This window comes from Condylura cristata, unplaced genomic scaffold, assembly GCF_000260355.1.
Source record: "Condylura cristata isolate star-nosed mole 26May11 unplaced genomic scaffold, ConCri1.0 scaffold00024, whole genome shotgun sequence".
NCBI lineage: Eukaryota > Metazoa > Chordata > Mammalia > Eulipotyphla > Talpidae > Condylura > Condylura cristata.
Window position 1 is genome coordinate 2,511,158 of NW_004567125.1, and position 20,302 is coordinate 2,531,459.

The 20,302-nt window shown below is 39.9% G+C and overlaps 1 protein-coding gene across 5 annotated transcripts in view; it reads left to right on the forward strand.

The window, feature by feature from the left end:
- Positions 1-15,232, forward strand: part of GTF2I (general transcription factor IIi) — an 83,368-nt gene extending 68,136 nt beyond the window's left edge. For all 5 annotated transcript variants that reach the window (XM_004688305.2, XM_004688307.2, XM_004688306.2 and 2 more), the window contains 12 exons: positions 2,805-2,906; positions 3,386-3,451; positions 3,806-3,989; positions 5,837-5,895; positions 6,887-6,967; positions 7,350-7,433; positions 7,753-7,936; positions 9,350-9,378; positions 12,036-12,077; positions 12,791-12,832; positions 13,263-13,338; positions 14,090-15,232. In XM_004688305.2, the coding sequence (XP_004688362.1) occupies positions 2,805-2,906; positions 3,386-3,451; positions 3,806-3,989; positions 5,837-5,895; positions 6,887-6,967; positions 7,350-7,433; positions 7,753-7,936; positions 9,350-9,378; positions 12,036-12,077; positions 12,791-12,832; positions 13,263-13,321 (932 nt within the window). In that variant the 3' untranslated portion in view covers positions 13,322-13,338; positions 14,090-15,232. The remainder of the gene's footprint in view (positions 1-2,804; positions 2,907-3,385; positions 3,452-3,805; positions 3,990-5,836; positions 5,896-6,886; positions 6,968-7,349; positions 7,434-7,752; positions 7,937-9,349; positions 9,379-12,035; positions 12,078-12,790; positions 12,833-13,262; positions 13,339-14,089) is intronic.
- The last annotated feature ends 5,070 nt before the right edge of the window (positions 15,233-20,302 follow it).

The following is a 20,302-nucleotide window of genomic DNA, read 5'->3' on the forward strand; positions in this document are numbered from 1 at the left end:
AAAGTGATTAGGCCTGTATTACTAAGGTTACTAAGTATACCATTAGGATAGTCTTCTGTTGCAACCAACAGTGAGTTTATGACTGTTTTTCTTGACATTAAAAATAATTCTGAAGTTAAAAGCACAAAGAGATATAAAAATAAACTATTATTTTTTAAATTCTGAAGTTAGGTTACCTGTAGTGGCTCCCAAAGTTATGAGACCGCCCTCTTTATTTTCAGTCAGCCCTCCCTTTGGGATTAAGGTGACTAAACCTTGTGATCATGTCTGTGTTCAAGGCAAGGCATGTGGAGGAGCTGCAGTACCCACTGTACCCACTGTAGCAGAAGCAAGAAGCCTTTCTAGATGTAGCGTAGGTGCTGTGGCTTAGATTTAAGTAAGTTCTGGCTCCATTGCTTAGGCATATTACTAAGATCTCTGTTCTATATTCACACATTTATAAACTGAAAATAAGAATACAGGTTTTCCCTGCCAGGTTAAGATGAAGATGGAAGACAAGAGAATTCCCTAGACTGTGAGGTGATGGCTATGGCCTTCAGTCTGCTTTTATATCCCCCATGTCTGCCATGGAGCCAGGTGTTCAAAAAGAAATATTTGCTGAATGAATGCATGAAAAAATATATACAGTTCTGTAGTTTTTAGTGTAGTCAGGTTGTACAATAGCCATCAGTATCCCAGAATATGTCCATCATCCAGAAAGAACTCTACACTCACTAGTAGTCATTTTGTTTCCTACCTCTATTTCCCCATTCCCACTGGCAGCTACTTTTTTTTTTTTTTTTTTAAAGCTCTCAGGGCATGCTTATATTGGACATATAATATAATTGGAGTAATATACTATGTGATCCATTCTTATTGGCTTCTTTAACAAAACATAATTTTCCCCAGGTTCATATATATTATAGTATGTACAGTATTTGATTCCTATCTCCCATCCCTTTTAAAAAAAAAGTAGGTAAACATTTTTTAACCATTTTTTAAAAAAGATTTATTTATGCATACAAGGCCAGAGGTGCGGGGGTGAAAGAACTCATGAGAGACAGAGTGGAAAGCAAAACAGGCAGGTCTACTGAAATTCACTGATGAGGGGAGCAGCAGGTGAGACAGAAGAGGTCTGCCATGCCATATGGGTCACCTCCCTGGCCGGGAATCGAGCTCTGTGGTGCAGTGGCTGTGGATAGCGTCACAGTGCTGTGCTCTAACCCCATGCACAATCAGGGAGGACCCAATTTTAAGTGTGTATGTATCATTTTACATTTTTATGGAGAACAAATCAGAATTCCAGTAGCTATATACACATTCTCATAGCACTTTGTATTGTTCTTTTTAATTTATCCCAGTCTAGTGGTTGTACAGCATTTTTTCATGTACTAGATAAGCCAGAATGTCAGTTTATTTATTTATAATAAGAAGATAATTTCAATCAACTCAGTTCTGTCAGCTGATCACAAGTCTTCTCTTGACTTGCCCTCTTGTGTCTTCAACATGGACGATAAGCAAGGCTACCTTAGTAACTTGTTATGCAACAATGGTCATGGAATATACAGATTTTCTGTTTAATACCTGTCCGGTAAATCAGGTTTGACAGTCAGTTTGTCCAGATTTCATCTCCCATTCCTCATCGGATATCTCTAATACTTAAGGATTCTGGGGACATACCCAGGCTGAGTAAAGAAGATAGTGGTTGTGTGTGCACTGTGTATGTGCCATCCCTTACTTAAAATACAGGAAGTGATTTGTGAAATTCCTGTCCACCATTGTATCAGTGAGAACAGTGTAGTGATGAAGATTGAAGAGCCAGACTCTTGATGGTTGATATCCCAACTTCACCACTTACTAGTTGTGTAATAGACTACAAGTTACCTAATCCCCATGACTCAATTACTCCATCACTAGTTAACACATATGATGCCCTTGGTACAGTGACTGGTATATATGTTAGCAGTTGGCATTGTCATTGCAGAAATCATTCATCAAGCCAAAAGATAACACAGTATGTTATCAAGATAACATAGGAAGTTGATAGCTGAATGGAAAAGAAATGTCCTGCAGACATTGCAAACATTTCCACAAATTGGGAAATTTAAAGTTTTGATCCTTAGAGTACTGGTTACTTTCCAAGAAATCGGGGGGGGGGGGGAGAAGCCCCTCAGTCTTACTACATTTCCCCCTTTATTTTGGCTTTTTAAAAATTATTGACATTAGATTAAAATAAGCTGCTTATTTTAGATATTAATATTAGATAATATTAGATATCCCTACATAAAAACGAGCCAAGTCCTAGAGGTTATAAGAATAACTGCAATTAATACTCATTTTCATTTCATAGAAAATAACTTGTTACCTCTAACATTGTTCTAAGATATACTGAAAACTTAAATGTCTGAATCAACTAGAGAAAATGCAAAGGAAAGCTTCATAGTGGAGAAAATGCATATAATGTTGCACTTATGTTCAAAGGGTGAAAGAAAAACACATAGCAAACATAGATAATCAAGAACTAGTTGACTTCAAGTGGGCATGGTGATAAAAAGAAGTGAATTTAGTGCCTTCAGATTAGCTCAGGGCAGCCAGTGAGCTGATTCTGTTGGAGGGGAAAGGCCTGGTCATAGCAAGGTGGAGGCCTGTGGGGCTAAGGGCAGTGCCTGTGCTCCATGGCAGAATGCTTGTACACTGTTGAGCTTCTTTTGTTTTCCAGCATAGGCTGGTTTTCAGAGAATGTCCTAGAAGAATCACTGGCAGTACTTAAGCATGATTACATATATGGGTATTGATTATAATTTTCTTTCTTCATTCTTCCTTAGGCCCTAATAACAACAACCCTCAAACCTCAGCTGTTCGAACTCCTACCCAGACTAACGGTTCTAATGTTCCCTTTAAGCCTCGGGGGAGAGAATTTTCCTTTGGTAAGTATACATTTTATTTTTCTTGATTTCATCATGTCATATAAGAGGAATTCATTCAGATAGTCCTGTAAGTGAAATTTGTTTTTTGCCAAGTCAGTGTGTTTGCATTAGAGAACTAAATTGCTTGATGCTGTTACTTCATAATTTGATCACCTAGGCAACCTACTTCTCTGTGCTTCAGGCTTCTTATGTATAAAATAAGGCTAACAGTACTAACTGGCTCATAGGATAGACCAGTACTTGGTATCTAATTGTTTGGGGAGAGGTTTTTTAGTGCTTATTTTATAATTAAGTTAGGAACAGTTCATTAATAGTCAGAGAGGCAAAGTTAAAGTAGATGCCAGTACATAATTATTAAAACATATGTTGTTTTGTTTTGTACTTCCTAAAGATACACAATAAAATAAGATGAAAATATTCTGAGTACGAGAGTATATTTTATGTTTTACTAACAGTTTAATTATTTGTTTTATATTCAGAGGCCTGGAATGCCAAAATCACTGACCTAAAACAGAAAGTTGAAAATCTTTTTAATGAAAAATGTGGTAAGTTTCTTTTATAATTACTATTAAAAAATATATAAAGTAGGCTTTATTTTATTTATTTATTTTTTTGGACTATAAGATAAGATAAGCAGAGTAATATGGTCAACACTTAAATTGCATCATAAGTGTGAATTTTGCAGTGTGGCATAGATTCTCCCATTTTTTCTCAGCACTAAGAAAATTTTCTTTGCGAAATAATGACTTTAAGTTAGTATGGTTTTACAAAATAGTTTCACATGCACTTTATAAAAAAATGTCAGTTATATCTCAAATATTAAACAAGATACGATTTCATAGGTGCAATTACTTTTTTAAAAGTTATGAATGTGAGAAATGTATTTCTGCGTTTTACAGGTGAAGCTCTTGGCCTTAAACAAGCAGTGAAGGTGCCATTTGCATTATTTGAGTCTTTTCCAGAAGACTTTTATGTAGAAGGCTTACCTGAGGGTGTGCCTTTCCGACGACCATCTACTTTTGGCATTCCAAGGCTGGAGAAGATACTTAGAAACAAAGCCAAAATTAAATTCATCATTAAAAAGTAAGGGAATTAGATGAGAACACGATTGACTATAAGTTGTTATTTTCTTTTTTAAATAGTTTTAATTTTTTTTAAAATTTGTTTTAAAAGTACTAGGGTTTTGTTTGTTTGTTTTAAGATTTACTTATTTATGCATACAGAACTGGGACACAGGCCACAGGTGCAGGGATGGTGAGAAGATTCACCAGAGACAGAGGGGGGAGCAAGACAGGAAGACTGATGAAGTGCACTACTGAGGGGAGCAGTGGGCGAGTCAGGAGAGGTCTGCCACACCTTGTGGGTCACCTCCAGGGCGGGGATCCGACCAGCACTGAAGCTTGCAGTCGCTGCATCCTAACCTGCTGCACCACCAGGGAGGGCTCAATAGTTTTCATTTTTTACAGGTTTACGTATATAAGAAAGGGGTACAGCCCAGAGGTATGGGGGTGAGAGGATTCACCAGAGTGGGGAGCAGACTAGAGGCATATCCTATGAAATAACTGCTGAGGGGAGCAGCAGGTGGGTTGGGAGAGGTCTACTGTGCTATATGAGTCTCCCTCCTGGCCCAAGTTGTTTTTTGACCCTGGGAGATGGAGATGCATAATTTTTCCTTCTGTTACAGGGCCAGATTAGCCCTAAAGTCAAAAAAAGCTTTTAAAGCCTTACTTTTGTGTAAACTTAAAATTTTCCACAATTGGTTAAAAGGTTGAAGCAGGGGCCTCCCTGATGTCACAAGAGGTTCAAGTGCAGCACTGTGAAACTATCCATAGCCTCTGCAGCACAAGTTTGATCCCTGGCAAGGAATGTGACCCACAGCACAGCAGACCTGTCCTATCTTGCTTGCTGCTCCCCTCAGCAGTGTATTTCTGCTTTTCTGTTTCTGTCTTTTCTGCTCCCCACTCTGTCTGGTGAGGCCTCTCACACCCCATCCTGCACCTCTGGCCTACACCCCAGTTCTCGTATCCATAAATAAATAATATCTTTTTAAAAAAAAGATTGAAGGAAAGCAACTGGATTTTGTGAAATGCACTCACAGTCAGATTTGTAAAGGTTGATGATGCTGTAGGAATTGTGTACCAGTTTTATAAACATCTTTTATTTCTCCAACTTGGAGAGTGTCTTAGAGATCTCTTCTGCTTGCTTTAAGGTCAGTGTATTAGGCAAGCACGATTGAAATAGATGGATATGATTAGAATTTAAAAATCCATACCAGTGCCCAAGAATCATTTGAAATTATTGAAATGAACTTTATTAGTACTTGCCTTTATATCATCCAGGCATACTATGAAATAAAATGTCGAACATAATGATTACCAAGTTTGCAGCAGTGTGGCAGGAGCTGAGGCTTCTGCTTCTCTTAAGAGAAGCTTTCATAGCCTGTTTTATGTTTGTAAGTTTCCTGTACAGGTCTCTTTAGGCAGTGCTGGCTGGATGTTATAATTAATTCTTTTATGTGTGTGTTTTTCAAAGACCTATTTTTATTTATTTATGCATACAAGAGCTTGGGTGTAGGCCAGAAGTACAGGGGTGAGAGGATTCACCAGAGACACACGGAGCTAAACAGGTGGATGTACTGAAATATACTGCTGATGGGAGCAGAGGTCAGATCAGGAGAGGTCTGCTGTGCCATGTGGGTCAGCTCCCTGGCCAGGGACTGAACACAGGCCACAGTGGCTGGCAATGTAGCTTGATAGTGCTGAAACTTTAGCCGCTGTGCTATCAGGGAGGCCCCTTTTGTGTGCTTTTTTAGATAACCATGTTTCTGTTCTTCCATCCCTAATGATTAAATGTGTGCTCACAGAATGTTACTTAATTTTTAATGATTCACTGTACTGATTATTAGCACACGCCTTTTCTCTTGTTCTTAGACCTGAAATGTTTGAGACAGCAATTAAAGAAAGCACCTCCTCCTCCAAGAGCCCTCCAAGTAAGTATCCTTGCTACACGGGATACACTTGTGTTGAAAAAAAATTTTTTTTTTCCCCCCAGCAGTTGGGGGTGAGGAGAAGGTGGGTGGGTGGTTTAAGGAACAGCTGTTGCAATAAAAACTCAAAAAGCATATTCAAAATTAGGGTTGTGACTAGTTAACAGTTTTCTTCTTTTCACATTTCTCCATGTGTTGTTTGATGTGTTCACCGGGGGCAGGAAAAAGTTAAAAATAATCCTTTAAGACCTCAAAGGTGAATTTAAAATGTAACTTTACTATGTGTGATTTAATGATGACTACACTGTGGTGATAATATCTGGCAAGGTATTACCCTAATGTTATCTCAATTAAAATATAAATACATTTAAAAGAAATAAAATGTCCATTTTGTGCTGCAGTGCAGTTACAATAGCTTGAGCACTGAGAGACTTAACCCTGCATCACCAGGGAGGCCCCCATCTCCCATTTCTTAATACACATTAAGTGTGAATGATGTTCTAGCAGGTTTATGGCAAGTTAAGGTGAAAAGTGGAACCAGCAACAGGTAGAAAATTGCCCTGGTGTTAGGTGCTATCTCCCAAAGTGGCTTTTAAGCCTTGACACAATACTACATTTATTAATTGTTGGTGAATCACTCTTTAAAAAAGATTTATTTATGTGTGCAAGTGCTGGAGTATAGACCAGAGGTGTGGGGGGTGAGAGGATTCAGAGATGGAGTGGGGAGCAAAAGAGGCAGATCTACTGAAATACACTGCTGAGGGGAGCAGCAGGCAAGACAGAAGAGGTCTGCTGTGCTATGTGGGTCACCTCCCTGGCTGGGATAAAACTCATGCTGCAGTGGCTGCAGATTGCTTGATAATGCTGAGACTTAACCCCGTTGCCACCAGAGGCTCTGAAATACTTTCTTATATAGTCTCGAGATATAAGCATTTTATTAGCAAAAGTTTGATTACATTTTGCATATGTCCTAATCTTAAGTTTCTCTCTTAAGGAAAAATAAATTCATCGCCCAATGTTAATACTACTGCATCAGGTGTTGAAGATCTTAACATCATTCAGGTGACAATTCCAGGTATGATTTCTCTGTCCTTATTGTAATTAGTGAAATTTTTCCCTTTTATGACACAGATTACTAAGGGTTTCCTCTGCTGTATCAAGTATGTTAAGTATAATGCTGCCTTCTTCCCAGCTTCTGCAAGTGTTGTTAACCAAATATATCACCTGGTAGTTCACCACTAAACAGCTCCAGGCAGGTTCTGTACTCAGCATGAGGTCAACCTGTCAAACTCAGGTGCCTAATGTGTTCTTTGAAAAATCTGTCTAACACAACACATACAGCTCATAACAGGAGTAAAGTTACATAGCATTTTAATTTGGTATAATTAAATAATTTCAATCTTGCCTAGTTCAAAATACTTATATTTAAGTTATGAACTTTCTCTTAAATGTTTTAGATGATGATAATGAAAGACTGTCAAAAGTTGAAAAAGCTAGACAACTAAGAGAACAAGTTAATGACCTCTTCAGTCGAAAATTTGGTAAGTTTCACATTAGTATAATACACGCTGTCATAAACAAGGAAATTTTGCTTCAGTAAGTTATAATTACATTGTTACCGTCCTATAAAGAAAGGAAATAGTTATTAAGCAAATAGTTCTTCAATAAAATATTAAATGTGTTACATATATTTTAGCTGGCTGATATCAAAGTTAATAAAATTAAGGTTCATATTTAAGATTGATATGTTTAAAGACATTAACAACAGAAACAGCCTTTGAAATAAAATGTTAGTAATTTTCTTTTTAAACATTTCTTACGGTGATAGTTTAGTCTGTTTTTAATCTGTTCTCTTAATAGGTGAAGCTATTGGAATGGGTTTTCCTGTGAAAGTTCCCTACAGGAAAATCACAATTAACCCTGGCTGTGTGGTGGTCGATGGCATGCCTCCTGGAGTGTCATTCAAAGCCCCCAGTTACCTGGAAATCAGTTCCATGAGAAGAATCTTAGATTCAGCTGAGTTTATCAAATTCACAGTCATTAGGTAAGTGAGGCATCTTTACTTGGTCAGGAGACTAAATCTACAGATCATTAGCCTAAGTCATCTTTCAAAAATTGAGTCATGCAGAGTAATATGGTCATATTTACCATATAAATGACATCTTTTAATTATGATACTGGTAGATTCTTCCCTCCCATAGCTGACTCTGAGTTCTCAGGTTCTAAGGTAAGAGGTTAGCAACCCTCGGACTGTGGGCTAAACCCAGCCTGCCACTTGCTCTGTAAAATCTTAGAGAAAGGGTCACGTCCATTTGTTTACATTTTATGTGATGCGTTCATACTACAGTGGTAAAACGATAGCTGAGGCAGAAACATGGCTTGTAAATCCTGAAATACTATCTTGACCATTTGCAGAGAAATTCTGCTAATATCCATCTAAGCTGTCTTAGGGACTTCAAATCAGAAGAGATTCTATCACAAGTCAGTCAACTCTCTTACATCTCTGTTTATCCAATGAGAATGGTAGTATCCACTTCTTTTCCAAAGAGGAGGACTAATAATACCCTCTAATGTCTACCCTCAAAGAGCATTTCGGGAATCAGACTCATTAGTGTTTATTACAGTAATGTTTGACAAGTTTTGTCTCTTCCATCTAAGTTGACATGCATAGTCTTGACTCTTCACTTCCCAAAAACATGGCTATAACTAAATTGACCCACTTCATTGAGTTTCCTGTCCTGCTCTAAATTTCTCTGTTCCTCAGAATGTCTAATGTGTTACCAACTCAAAGCTTTTGTCACTCACTCATCTACTCCCAGTGATAATACCCTTTCCCAAAAATCCCATAATTTCATCTCATTTACTCAATGTCCCTTCTCCATTCCATCCTCAAATCTGGGGTGAAAACTTATTCTCTTGACCATTTAATTAGAATTACTCTATTCCCTTTTTTCTGTTCCAATATTACTTTCCAATATTATTCCTACCCCCTCCTTTTTGTAAGATTTATTTTATTATGCATACAAGAACTAAGGTGTAGGCCAGAGGCATGGGGGTGGGAGTGAGAGGATTCACCAGAGACAGAATGGGGAGCAGAACAGCAGACTGAAATATACTACTGAGGGGAGCAGCTGGTGGGACAGGAGAGGTTCATTGACTGGGTCAGCTCCCTGGCTGGGGATCAAACTTGTGTTTCTGTGGCTGGTGATAGCTTGATAATGCTGAGACTTTAACCCCTATGCCACCCGAAGGCCCCACAATATTTCCTAACATTTCCTAGTAGCTAGATAGAGAGTAGCTAGGTAGATGAATAGAGATATCTCTATAAGTTGAAAAAAAAGTGGATAACATTTCTCATTCTAGCACATCAGCCACTGGGTTACTAGTTAAGTAAATGGAATATACTTATAAATTCTTAGAATAAAAATAAACTTTTCCAACTTGTTTCCCTCTTTAGACCATTTCCAGGACTTGTGATTAATAACCGTGAGTATTTCATGATGTCTTTTCTTATCTGGGATTCAGAGGATGATTTGTGTGGGTGTACTTATAAGGTGTAGTATTTTACTTCACCTACTGTAATAACCATGCAAAATCATTTTCAGTTCAGTATAAACCTCCAGGTACTTTCTAGTTGTAAAATTGGGCAAGTTTCTGACCTTTTTAATATCTCAGTATACTCAGTCATATAAAATGACTGGGGAGTTGAAGAGCATTTTAAAAAAATATTTATTTATGCACACAAGAACTGGTGTACAGACCAGAGATTTAGGGTGTAAGAGAATTTAACAGAGACAAACTGGGGAGCAGAATAGGCAGAATGACTAAAATGCACTGTTGAGGGGAGCAGTGGCGAAACAGGAGAGGGCTGCCATACCATGTGGGTCACCTGGCCAGGGGTTCGAATTCATGCTGCAGTGGCTGAGGATAGCTTCTTAGTGCTGTGCTTTAACCTGTTGTGCCACCAGGGAGGGCCCTGTAGCATTTAAAGACTCCTTCATTTAAAAAAAAAAAAAAAAAAAGACTCACTTGTTATATGTTGGTCATCAAAACCAGGGATAGGCAAATTTCTGCCTATGTTTGACATTAAAACACTTCCCTTAACCATTTGTGTAAGGCAGAGTTGAGAAGCTGCAAGAAATTAAGTGACCTGCAAATTCAGAAATATTGACTATATGAAATACAGTTTTATCTAACTTAAACTGAAACAATGGCTGGTCCGCATTGTGCTCAATAGTCTTGTTTTTTGTTTTTATTGTTATGTAATTACAGTGCTAGAGTAAGTAGATTTTTACTGTGATTTTGTTTGCACCAACTAATGTTTGAGCACATTGTCTGGCATATTTATGACTGTCTGATAATAAGTGTTTTTATATTTCCCTAGTGCTCATTTTTCTTTAAGGATTTTATTTATTTTTGCATAGAACTGGGATGTAGGCAGAGTTTTCTGGGGTGAGAAGATTTACCAGAGACAGAGTGGGGAGCAGGACAGATGGATTTACTGAAATACACTGCTGAGGGGAGCAGCGGAACAAAACAGGAGAGTGCCATGTGGGTCAGCTCCCTGGGGATCAAACCCAGGCCCTAGCTGCTGGGACTTAACCCTTAGGCCACCAGGAAATCCCTCTTGCTTTAAATAGTTCTTTTGTTTTGCAAAACTTTGATTTTGCAGCTATTTTTAATTATTATTATTATTTTATTATTAATATAACAGTTGTGACTTTTTTTTTTTAACATTATTCTCTTTGTTAAAATTTTGAAAACTGAGAGTTACCCTTTTTTACTGGACTTTTCCCACCCCCAACCCCAATGAGTGATATTTTAGCTCTTTTAAAGTCCATTTACATTGAAAATTCAAATCTATAGTTTATTCATTGGAAATGTAAGCCTTTTCAGTTCCCACTGAATTTGTGAGTTCTTGATTTGTCCCTTTACCTGGTAAAGTGCATTGTTAAAGATTTATTTATTTAGCATATAAGAACTGGGGTGCAAGCCAGAGGTGCAGGGGCAGTTAGAGGATTCACCAGAGACAGAGAGGGAGCAGAACAGGTGGATTGACTGAAATACACTGCTGAGGGAAACAGCAGGCAAGACAGGAGAGATCTGCTGTGCCATGTGGGTCATTTGCCTGGACTGAGATCAGACTTGTTCTGAGGGCTAAATTGCACTATTATCATACCTGCTCCCTGCCATTCCGCTCAATTCACACTGTCAACACAGTTCTGTGACCTGTATCTTTTAGTGCCACATATTTAATTAATTACATTTCTTTTTTTTTTTTTTAAAGATTTATTTATTTGTGCATACAGAACTGGGGTACAGTCCAGAGGCTCAGGGGCGGTGAGAGGGCTTCATCAGAGAGAGTGGGGAACAGAACAGGCAGATCGATGAAGTACACTGCTGAGGGGAGCAGTGGGCCGGTCAGGAGAGGTCTGCCACACCATGTGGTCACCTCCAGGGCAGGCGGAATCAAACTCATGTAGAAGTGGCTTTAGATTCTCAGTGCTGTGCTTTAACCCGCTGCACCACGAGGGAGGACCTAATTACATTTCTTTTAACTTCTAAAGTTTGAGTTTTATGTCCTCATAAAATTTATTCATTTGCTTATATCTCAAACCGTAAAGATTTTTTGTTGATATAAATTTTGTTTTTAATGTACTTTCTATCTTTGCCAAGTATTTTATGAACTAGTGATGTGAGTAATAAAAGAAGTATTTCTTGCTTCATAGATTTGAATCTTCATGGCATTCAGTTTTAATCATATCAGGGAATTTGGTTATTTATAGATTTTTTTTTTAATAATTTTTATTAATCCAAATTCATCTGTCTTTTGCATAGTTTTTAATATCCAGTGAACATTACATTTTAAGCCTCCCTGTCCCCTTACTTTATTTAAAATGTTGAATTTGTTGTTATCCTTCTGCAGTAGTATGTAATAAAATTTTGTGGTAATTATTAAGAAATAGTTATTTTGACAGGACATTCACCAGAACTTACAGTGTTTGTGTTTCCTTCTTGTCGTAAGGAAAGTAGTGTCCATTATAGTAAAGTTGGAACATCAAAATGGAGACTGTATATAAAAATGTTTTTCAAATGTAATGTGTTATTAAATTATTGTTTAAACTGATCTGCTTTATTTTCAGAGTTGGTTGATCAGAATGAGTCCGAAGGCCCAGTGATACAAGGTAGATGAAGCAGGGTAAAACATAGAACTCTTCCTGCTTGCTCATATTACCAATCCCTTAAAACTGCCTGGCTTGTCACTCACAGAGCTCAGGTGTCAGCATGAGTGAGCACACTTTCTCAGCGATCCCTGTGTTCAAATCCTGTATAAGTTGAGCTGTAGGCCCTAACGAGGATGATGGACCGTGTGCCATTCAGTCCCACTGTCCCAGGCCAGGCATGAGATCAGAAACCCTAAACTAGCAGCATTTATGCAATTTTTGAATGAGATGGTTGTCATTTAAAATTTGTTCTTCATGCTATATGTTTATGAAACGTTGTCAAAAGCCAGATTTCATTGGGTAAAAATACATGCTTTGTGATTTTAAAAATTCCTTTGAAACAGCTGTTATACTTTGATTCTTTGAAGGCAATGAAAGCCTTTTATCGAAAGGGTCTCCAACAGATGAATAAAGATATGAAAGAGCTTCTTATGTTTATATTATCATTTCAGACTTCTGTTTGTGCAAGTGCACATCATATTTCATAAGAGTTGATTTTTGACTGTCCAGTGATTGTGTATTTAATCCTAAGAATCTGTGGCTGTTGTTTCATTTTAGACTTGTTTGTATACAATGCCTTGGTAACTTTCTCTGTTCTACCCTCTGGGCAATTTAAATAATTAAAAGCAACTTTTGGGCAATATTAAAATAAATCTTCATGTGCTTCTCTTTAGAGTCATCTGAGCCAAGCCAGTTGGAGGTTCCAGCAACAGAAGGTAAAGGGTAATCTGCTTGTCATAAATTGAAGTTCTGTCACTTGCATTTGGACAAAGGGTTGTGTTATTAAAACTGTTAAGCTAGAAAGGCTTATGTGACTATTTTGTCCTTTGTTTCTGAATGAGTTTGGTTTGCAGTTTATACCCTGAAATGTGTTCATAAATGACTTAAGGGTTCTTTTGGTCTATTTCCCCCAAATGACCCTTCAGTGATTGCTAAAAAGTTGAGTCACTACTGTATATAACCTAGATTGTGAATGACCTTTGAAGACGCAAGTAATAAATGTTTGTTACTTTTAAAAAAACAGGTAACAAAATTTAGCACTTTGCTTGATAACTAACCTATATTGTCTCTGAAAACTTTTTTTTTATTATAACTTAATTCTCTTTGATAGCATAATTAGTTGGTTCCCTTTGTTTTTCTTGACAGAAATAAAGGAGACTGATGGAAACTCTCAGATCAAGCAAGAACCAGATCCTACGTGGTAGACCTCTTCCCTCCTAGGGTAAATGGGTTTCTGTGTTCAGGATGCCATGCATTGTCTGTCTGCATCAACCTGCGTGTTGTGAGCCAGTGTGTTTTCCAGCGTCAGCCATAAAGTAGCTCATCTTCAGAGCATGTGAGGTTCAAGTGTAAGCCACAGTGGATGGTTTGAGCTACAAGATTGGAGATTTTCTTGAACTCAAAATATGTCCATTAGTTGAAGATATACATGCACATTTGCCTTAAAAGGAAAATTGTGTGGTTCTTCTGGGGTTTTCTGTTTGTTTGTAATTATAGGATAAATCTTGTCCTATCACCTTTGGAATTCACTGTGAATCACTATCTCTGGATTGACTTTTTCCCTGATCATAATAAAAGTATTTGTGATCTATTTGAGCTACACAATCTGCTACACATTTTGCATAATTAAGTTTTAAGCCTGACCCTTTTGAACTTTTTACACTTGGTCAGGTTGTATGTTGGTCAGGAAAATGTTAGACCAGGAGTTGACAAAGCTTAGTACTCATTTTTGTGTTTAAGGTCATTAACCTGAGTTTGGAATGCAAATTCATACTAGTTACAGGATGTGGTTTGAAAATTCTTTCATTCTGATATGTAATACATTTTTTTTTTTGTGTAGATTTCTGTCATGGAATTTGCCATTTACTGTCAGTTTATGGATTTAAGTATTTAGTTGTGATATTTGTGAATGTTAAATACCCATAATCAGATTAACCGACTTTCTTGCTTGTTTGTTTTCTCTCCTATTTTAGCTTAAAGTATCAGTGGTTGAGAAGAGCTTTTCGGACCTGTTACTGCCCCAAGCTGTGTAATATACTTGTATAACAGAAATACCTTCTATACAAACCTTTTTTTCTACTTTTAGATAGAAATGTCTACTTTTTCAGCAGTTCTGTGAATTGAATTAAAGAGCAGAGTGACTGTAGATTTGGAATGGCTGGTTTACTTTGGAATGTACTCTGAGGATTTTACAGCAATGCTGGAAACGACAGGGAAACGACAGGGATGAATCCCATCAGGTTTTTTACGTATTCAGCAGAGCCTTCAGCTATGGTGTTTATTTTCCAATCAAGTGAAGATATCTCCTCCTGGAACATCTCAGCTTCTGCAGTGAAGAAAACACCAGTGATAGTTCAGTTCTTTTAGTTTTTCTATTGGAAAATCATTTAAATGATCCTTGGTTCACGGCTCTCCTTAATGACTTGAGTGAACAGTTAGTATCTGTATATTTGACTAAACCTTTTCCTAAGCTACTATCATGATTCATATGTTTTTTATCATCATTAAAAAACAACCATCTGGATCACCTAACAGTCAGTTAAGAGGTCAGTATCTCAGCGTGTGACTTACAGCGGTTACAGAGAACCGCTTCCTCGGTTACTTTCACCCAAATAAAATGCATGGTGTACCAGAAGTTTTAAGATCAGGTCTGAGTGTTTGGGCAAAGTAAATGACACTAAAGCCTCTGAAGCCTCCCAGTTGTGTAACTGATTGTGGTATCAAGTCTTTGGGACATTGTTCCAGCTTGGATTGGGTTCAAATGGGTTTTCATTGCCCTTCGTTCTTTTATAATTCTAGTTGTAACATTGAGGCTCCAGTGGGGAATTGAGGTATCAGTGAGCTAATTATGCACCCTCTGATAGTCTGCGCCAATTGTAGGAGAATCTTACATGTGTTGAGATTTCACAAACAATAAGAGTTGTAAAATACCAGCTATATGACCAGCTAGATATGTGATGGCATAGTTTTCATTAGCTTTATCACAATATTCACAATGGAGAATTATATTACATGGTAGCAGAAATAGGCATTTTTATGTGTTGCTTATATTTTACCTCAAATTAAATTGTAGATATAGGGTAATAAATAAAATCCATCCATGCCTTTCACACACTTAATTTATTTCTTTCTAAGGTGTTTTCATGACTATGTTCTGGGGAGACTGTGGGTGGTTCACTGGCAGGCTGGGGCTGTTGAGACATTTTGTTTCCTCAGAAGGACGCCTTCGTTCATGGTGTTTCTGAGATCACTGTGCATCTACTCTGGATTGGGCCTTGCAACCCCACTTTTTATCTGGTATGCCAACTGTGTGCAGCTGAAGTACAGCTTGGAGGCCCGGCCCCTCACCTGACAGCCCTTCACTCACAGCAGTTCCTCACTCAGAACTCCCTTGCCATTTTGATTTCTTCTGTCCTCTCAGCATATACCTCTGCCCCTTCATTAGCCTGTAGTCTGAACTTAGGGAAGGCAAAATGAATGTAGTTACTAACCTACAGCAACATTAGGACACAGCTGTTAACAGTAGAACCTTGTTGCTTTATAATGTTCTTTGAAAATGCACATTACTAGGCTGCCCTCATCCCCACTTCTTGCCCCAACCCTGGAGAATCAGGTCTGCCCAAAGACTACTTTTAAAAGGAGTTAAGCTCTCTATACAGCTCTTATTTTAAATGAAATTTTTCTTGGAATCATGGATATTCCAAAGAGGTGTTTTCCTAACCAGAGCAAATATATATTGCCACTATAACAATACCACAGCATGCAGTGTGTATTTTGTGTTAGAACACACAATGTTAGAAAGTGTTTGTTAAAATGTCTTCCTAATAGTGAGGCAGTTTCTTTATGTTGGGAAATGACCGTGGCGTAACAACCTAGTGGTTTTGTTTAAAGGCTTAAATAGTGTCCTCTCCCTTTCTGCCTCCCCCAAATGGACAATCTCAGTTCAGTCCAGAAATAGTGAACCCAGCGCAGGGGCGCGTCGCCACATCTGCTTTCTTTTAGGGCCTGGAACACTTGGCTTGCTCATTGTTCTTCCCACAATGTGGTGTCTTAGTGAAACTTCCCTTAGAACAAGGCTATTTCCCAGCAGGACAACCGTCAAACAATATCACCTTGCTTGCAGTGGCAAAGTTGACCCTGAGGTCAGGGCCAGGGCCTCGTTTTAGGATGTTGGCAAGACTCCCTGTCCCACCCGGCCTGAGCCAGGAAGTCCGCAAGATTAAGCCTTTCCCACCTGTATTACTGAAAACAGTGGGCTTGTAAATGAGACAATTTGTAAATAGCATGACTCCTGGGGAGTAAACTTGCCCACTAAAATCTTGGTAAGATCAGTTTGAAAAGCAAGACTATAGGTGTCAGTAGTTCTAGTGTGATTAGTGTTTCTGAACCCACACCTTTGTTACATAACTAAGTCAGTGTTAAACATTTACTGTGGAATAAAAGTGACCTGGATCAAAGGCTTTGTAACCAAACGCAAGCACCACTCTGGACAGCTTACATGATAAATTTCTGTTCTGTAAAACCAGAGAAGTGCTTACCATCCCAGGTTTGCACTAGATCCTGCTGATGGATTTGGGCTGAAGTACATTCCAACTCTTTACCTTCAGAGGTAGGAAAGCTAAACCTTTGCTTCTGTAACAGCCTCTGCTCCTCAACAGAACTACCTGAAGGGAATTCTGAGGAAGGGCTGGGCTGGGACTCAGTTGACTGGAAATCTGCATCTACCTGTCCTGCTACACTGAGCCTTCAGTGCACCCAAGCTCACCCTGCTGAGTAGCTGGCAGGGGCCTTTACCTCCATTGATTTTTAAGTCCTCTTGCCAAGATGAAGTCAAGTAGAGAGAAGGGCCCAGCTCTGGCCTTGCCAGTACTGTGAAGTAGCTGTTGGGAATAGGTGGCCAAAGTAGCTTGGTAATTATAAATATCGTTAACAACCACATTTCTCACCCCCCACCAGGTACCAAAAGGTCTGCTGGTGTGATTGAATGCCAAACCTTCACAGCTTCTGCTTGACAGCCTGCCTGGGCACAGTGTAAACCTTTGGTTACATGACCACGTGTAGACAGTTGTCACACCCCAAAGCATGTCTAGAAGTATGATCTTTGACCCTTTCTTTAATGGAAGCTTAACTTTTCTGGGCTTGTTGGTATTTTGAAGATAATGGTGTTCCAAGGATGCACTGTTTCCCCATAACTGGGGGGATGGAGACAGGATTTTAGGGATTGAGATGACCTGTAGTTCCTGTGCTTTAGCATAGCAGTTTAACCTGTGCTTTTCATGCCTGAGTCTAGTAGGCTGAGAACAGAAGGGGCAGTTTGGTTCTCTTCAGATTCTCAAGAGAGTTGCTGTTCCTACCCTCTGCAATTTGGATTTGTTTTACTCCAAAATGGTAAGGGACAATTAGCTCTCTGCATTTCATCTTATGACAACCCTCTTCTTGACTCAGCTTATATACTGGTATGTCCTTAGGAACCTAGGCCCCCTGTCAACAGACGAACGGTGGTGGGCCTAGCCCAGCTGCTGTTGACAGGCTGCTTCCCCTGGAAAACAGATAGACAAAACAGAATGCTTGTGGGTTTCCCCAGCTTCCCTATCTGGTTGGGTGATGGTTCTGTATGTTGCCTGACCCACCCCCATCCCTGGCCACACAGACCTTGCGGTTTTATAAACTTTGAGGAAGTATCCAGAAAACAAGCACTGAAAGCAAACTGTGATACAATACCCATTTGTAAAGGTGTTTCCTCCGGATTTCCTTAGTAGCAAGAGGAGACTTGACAGGCATGTTGTGGCATCAGCTTCACGCATAGTCTTAAGGCTGCTCACATAAATCCTCGTGCCCAAGTGCTTTAGAACAATAACAACCCTCATCAGGCCCTTCACAGGGTCCTGAAATGTCCCTGGTCACGAAAGCAAAAGCAGATGTACTTCTTGGAAGCAGGACCAGCCAGTTCACCTTGCTAAGCCACCTGTATGCAGGTGCCTGTCCCCTTCACACCTATCTGCTGTCCTGTGCCTCCCCCTGCAAGTGACAGAGGTACCAAACTCTTGGTAAGTCCCAGGCTTAAGGCTGCCAGCTGACTTCTTGTATCTTTTCAGGGCTAGAGAGGGGAATGCCAAGCCAACCCTGGTAACTGCATCTGGAGGCATGGTTTTCCTTATTGCTGAATTTAGCATCAAATTTAAACAAATTTCCACCAAACTCCCTGTGGTGGTAGCATACTGCTGAATCTAGCCTCCATGAGTGGTTAATGAGCTTCAAGGAGCTTTCACCACATGACAGACCCAATGAATGAGGAAGTCTCAGGGAGTGGGCTAGAGGGGCAGGCCTCACCTAGTGTGGGAGTAACAGGTAATTCCCACTGGTCAGCTATTTGTCAAGGGCCCTCTTGTTTCCAAGGGCTCTACCAGACACTGCAGTGCAGTGGGAACAGACTGTATTCACGGGCTACAGTCGTGGCTTTGGTTGCTGTCCTTAACTGAGCTTTTCTGGAAAACCTTCCCAGCCTCAGAATCCCTGTCCTCAACTCCACCTCAGCCAGCCTGTGAGGAGCCCAGGCCAAGAAACATCCGGCTTGTGCCCAGACTGCCCCCACTGCCAGCCCAGCTCCAGGCCCCGCGAGCCCAGAGTTCCTGCTGTCCGTTGTAGCATTTCCTTCATGCAGATCTGGTTTAAACAGCAAGAAAGTGATTTGATACCTGGACGGCAGATTTACTCCCCCATCTGTATCCTGCACCTCTGGGAAAGTGCACCCCTGTGCGCTGTCTGCATTTCCTGATAACTGACTTTTGCCAAGTCAAGCACTTGGACCTCAGTCCCACAGAATAGTTCAGTCATTGGTACCATTTTAAGGAAGAAGTGAGTTTGACAACCTGACACAACTAGAAATTAAAGAATCAATTGAAAGCAGGTCTGTGTGTGAGCCCATGTGGCTTCCAGAACCAAAAGCTTTGCCGCCTCTGCATATTGCTTCCTGGAGCCCTCATACCTTGGTCCCTTGGCAGAGTATTGGAGTCCTCAGGCGTAGGGGAGAATTTCCAGGATGTGTGACTCCCAGGGGTGTGATCCAGTTGTGTTCTGAACCCATGGCCCAAGTTTAGGCACCTGGCCACAAGGCCCACACCTCACCTATTAGAGCCCATTCCAAGCCTGAGTTTTGCCAAGAAAGGATGACTCGGACCCTTGGAAGGCACAGAGTTGGATAGTGGCCTGCACTTCCCACAAAGAGAGAACAACTTGCCCTTAGAGCGTGGCCCACAGAGCCGGCGTCACCGCCACATGCCTGCCTTCCTGCTAGCCTCAGTGCCTCAGCACACATATCCTGTTTCTAGAGCACCAGACCAGAACTGGGTCAGTGGCTGGCCTAGGATTCCCACCACAGGGCCTGGCCAGGGGATCCAGCCTGTTCCCTGAAAGGGAGTAGCAAGTGGGCCTTCAGCTAGATAGGAAATCCATCCAAGGTGCTCTGCTTTGTCTTGGGAAGCTCACCACTCTGACAAGGCCCAGCAGTCACTGCCTAGGTCTTGGTGCTGGTCCAAATAACCCAGCGCCCTCCCGCCTTGTGGGTTTCCTGGTTAAGGAATTGGCTTTCTGGGGCTGCAGGGGAAGGCCCAAAGGAAGAGACAGGCCAAGATACTCGGGCAGACTGGAAAGCCAGCCTTCCTCCCATTCTGGCCTGATTTGGGGGTCCATCTGCAGCTTTCATGCCCTGACTCTTACCTCATAAACCCCCAAACATTCATTATTCACATGGTTCAAGGACATGGCAAGACAGCATGAGTCTGGGTTTAAGCTCTTCAGCCACCAGTTCCCTACACCAGTTCCCAGTGACCTACAAAGTTGTCACCTCGCTGACAACTTCATTGTGGGGATAAAATGTGATCATAAACACTCCTGATACAGGCTAATTCCTTCTTGGGAGTTGTCAATTTGATGGTAACCAAACTTTCATAACCAGTAACTACATTTTCCTGAAGTTTTATACATATTTTACAATAAAGTTTTAAAAGTTAAAAAGGTATTTTCCCCACCAAAATAAAAATCTTATCTATGTATTATCTCCTTTATATCCATTTTTTAAAAATCATTTTAATCACTTGTTTATCCATATATCAAAGTTAAATCCTATCTGACTCCAGCAACACACCAGGAGCCTGCTTACAAACTAAAACCCAGGTCTTGTCACTTCA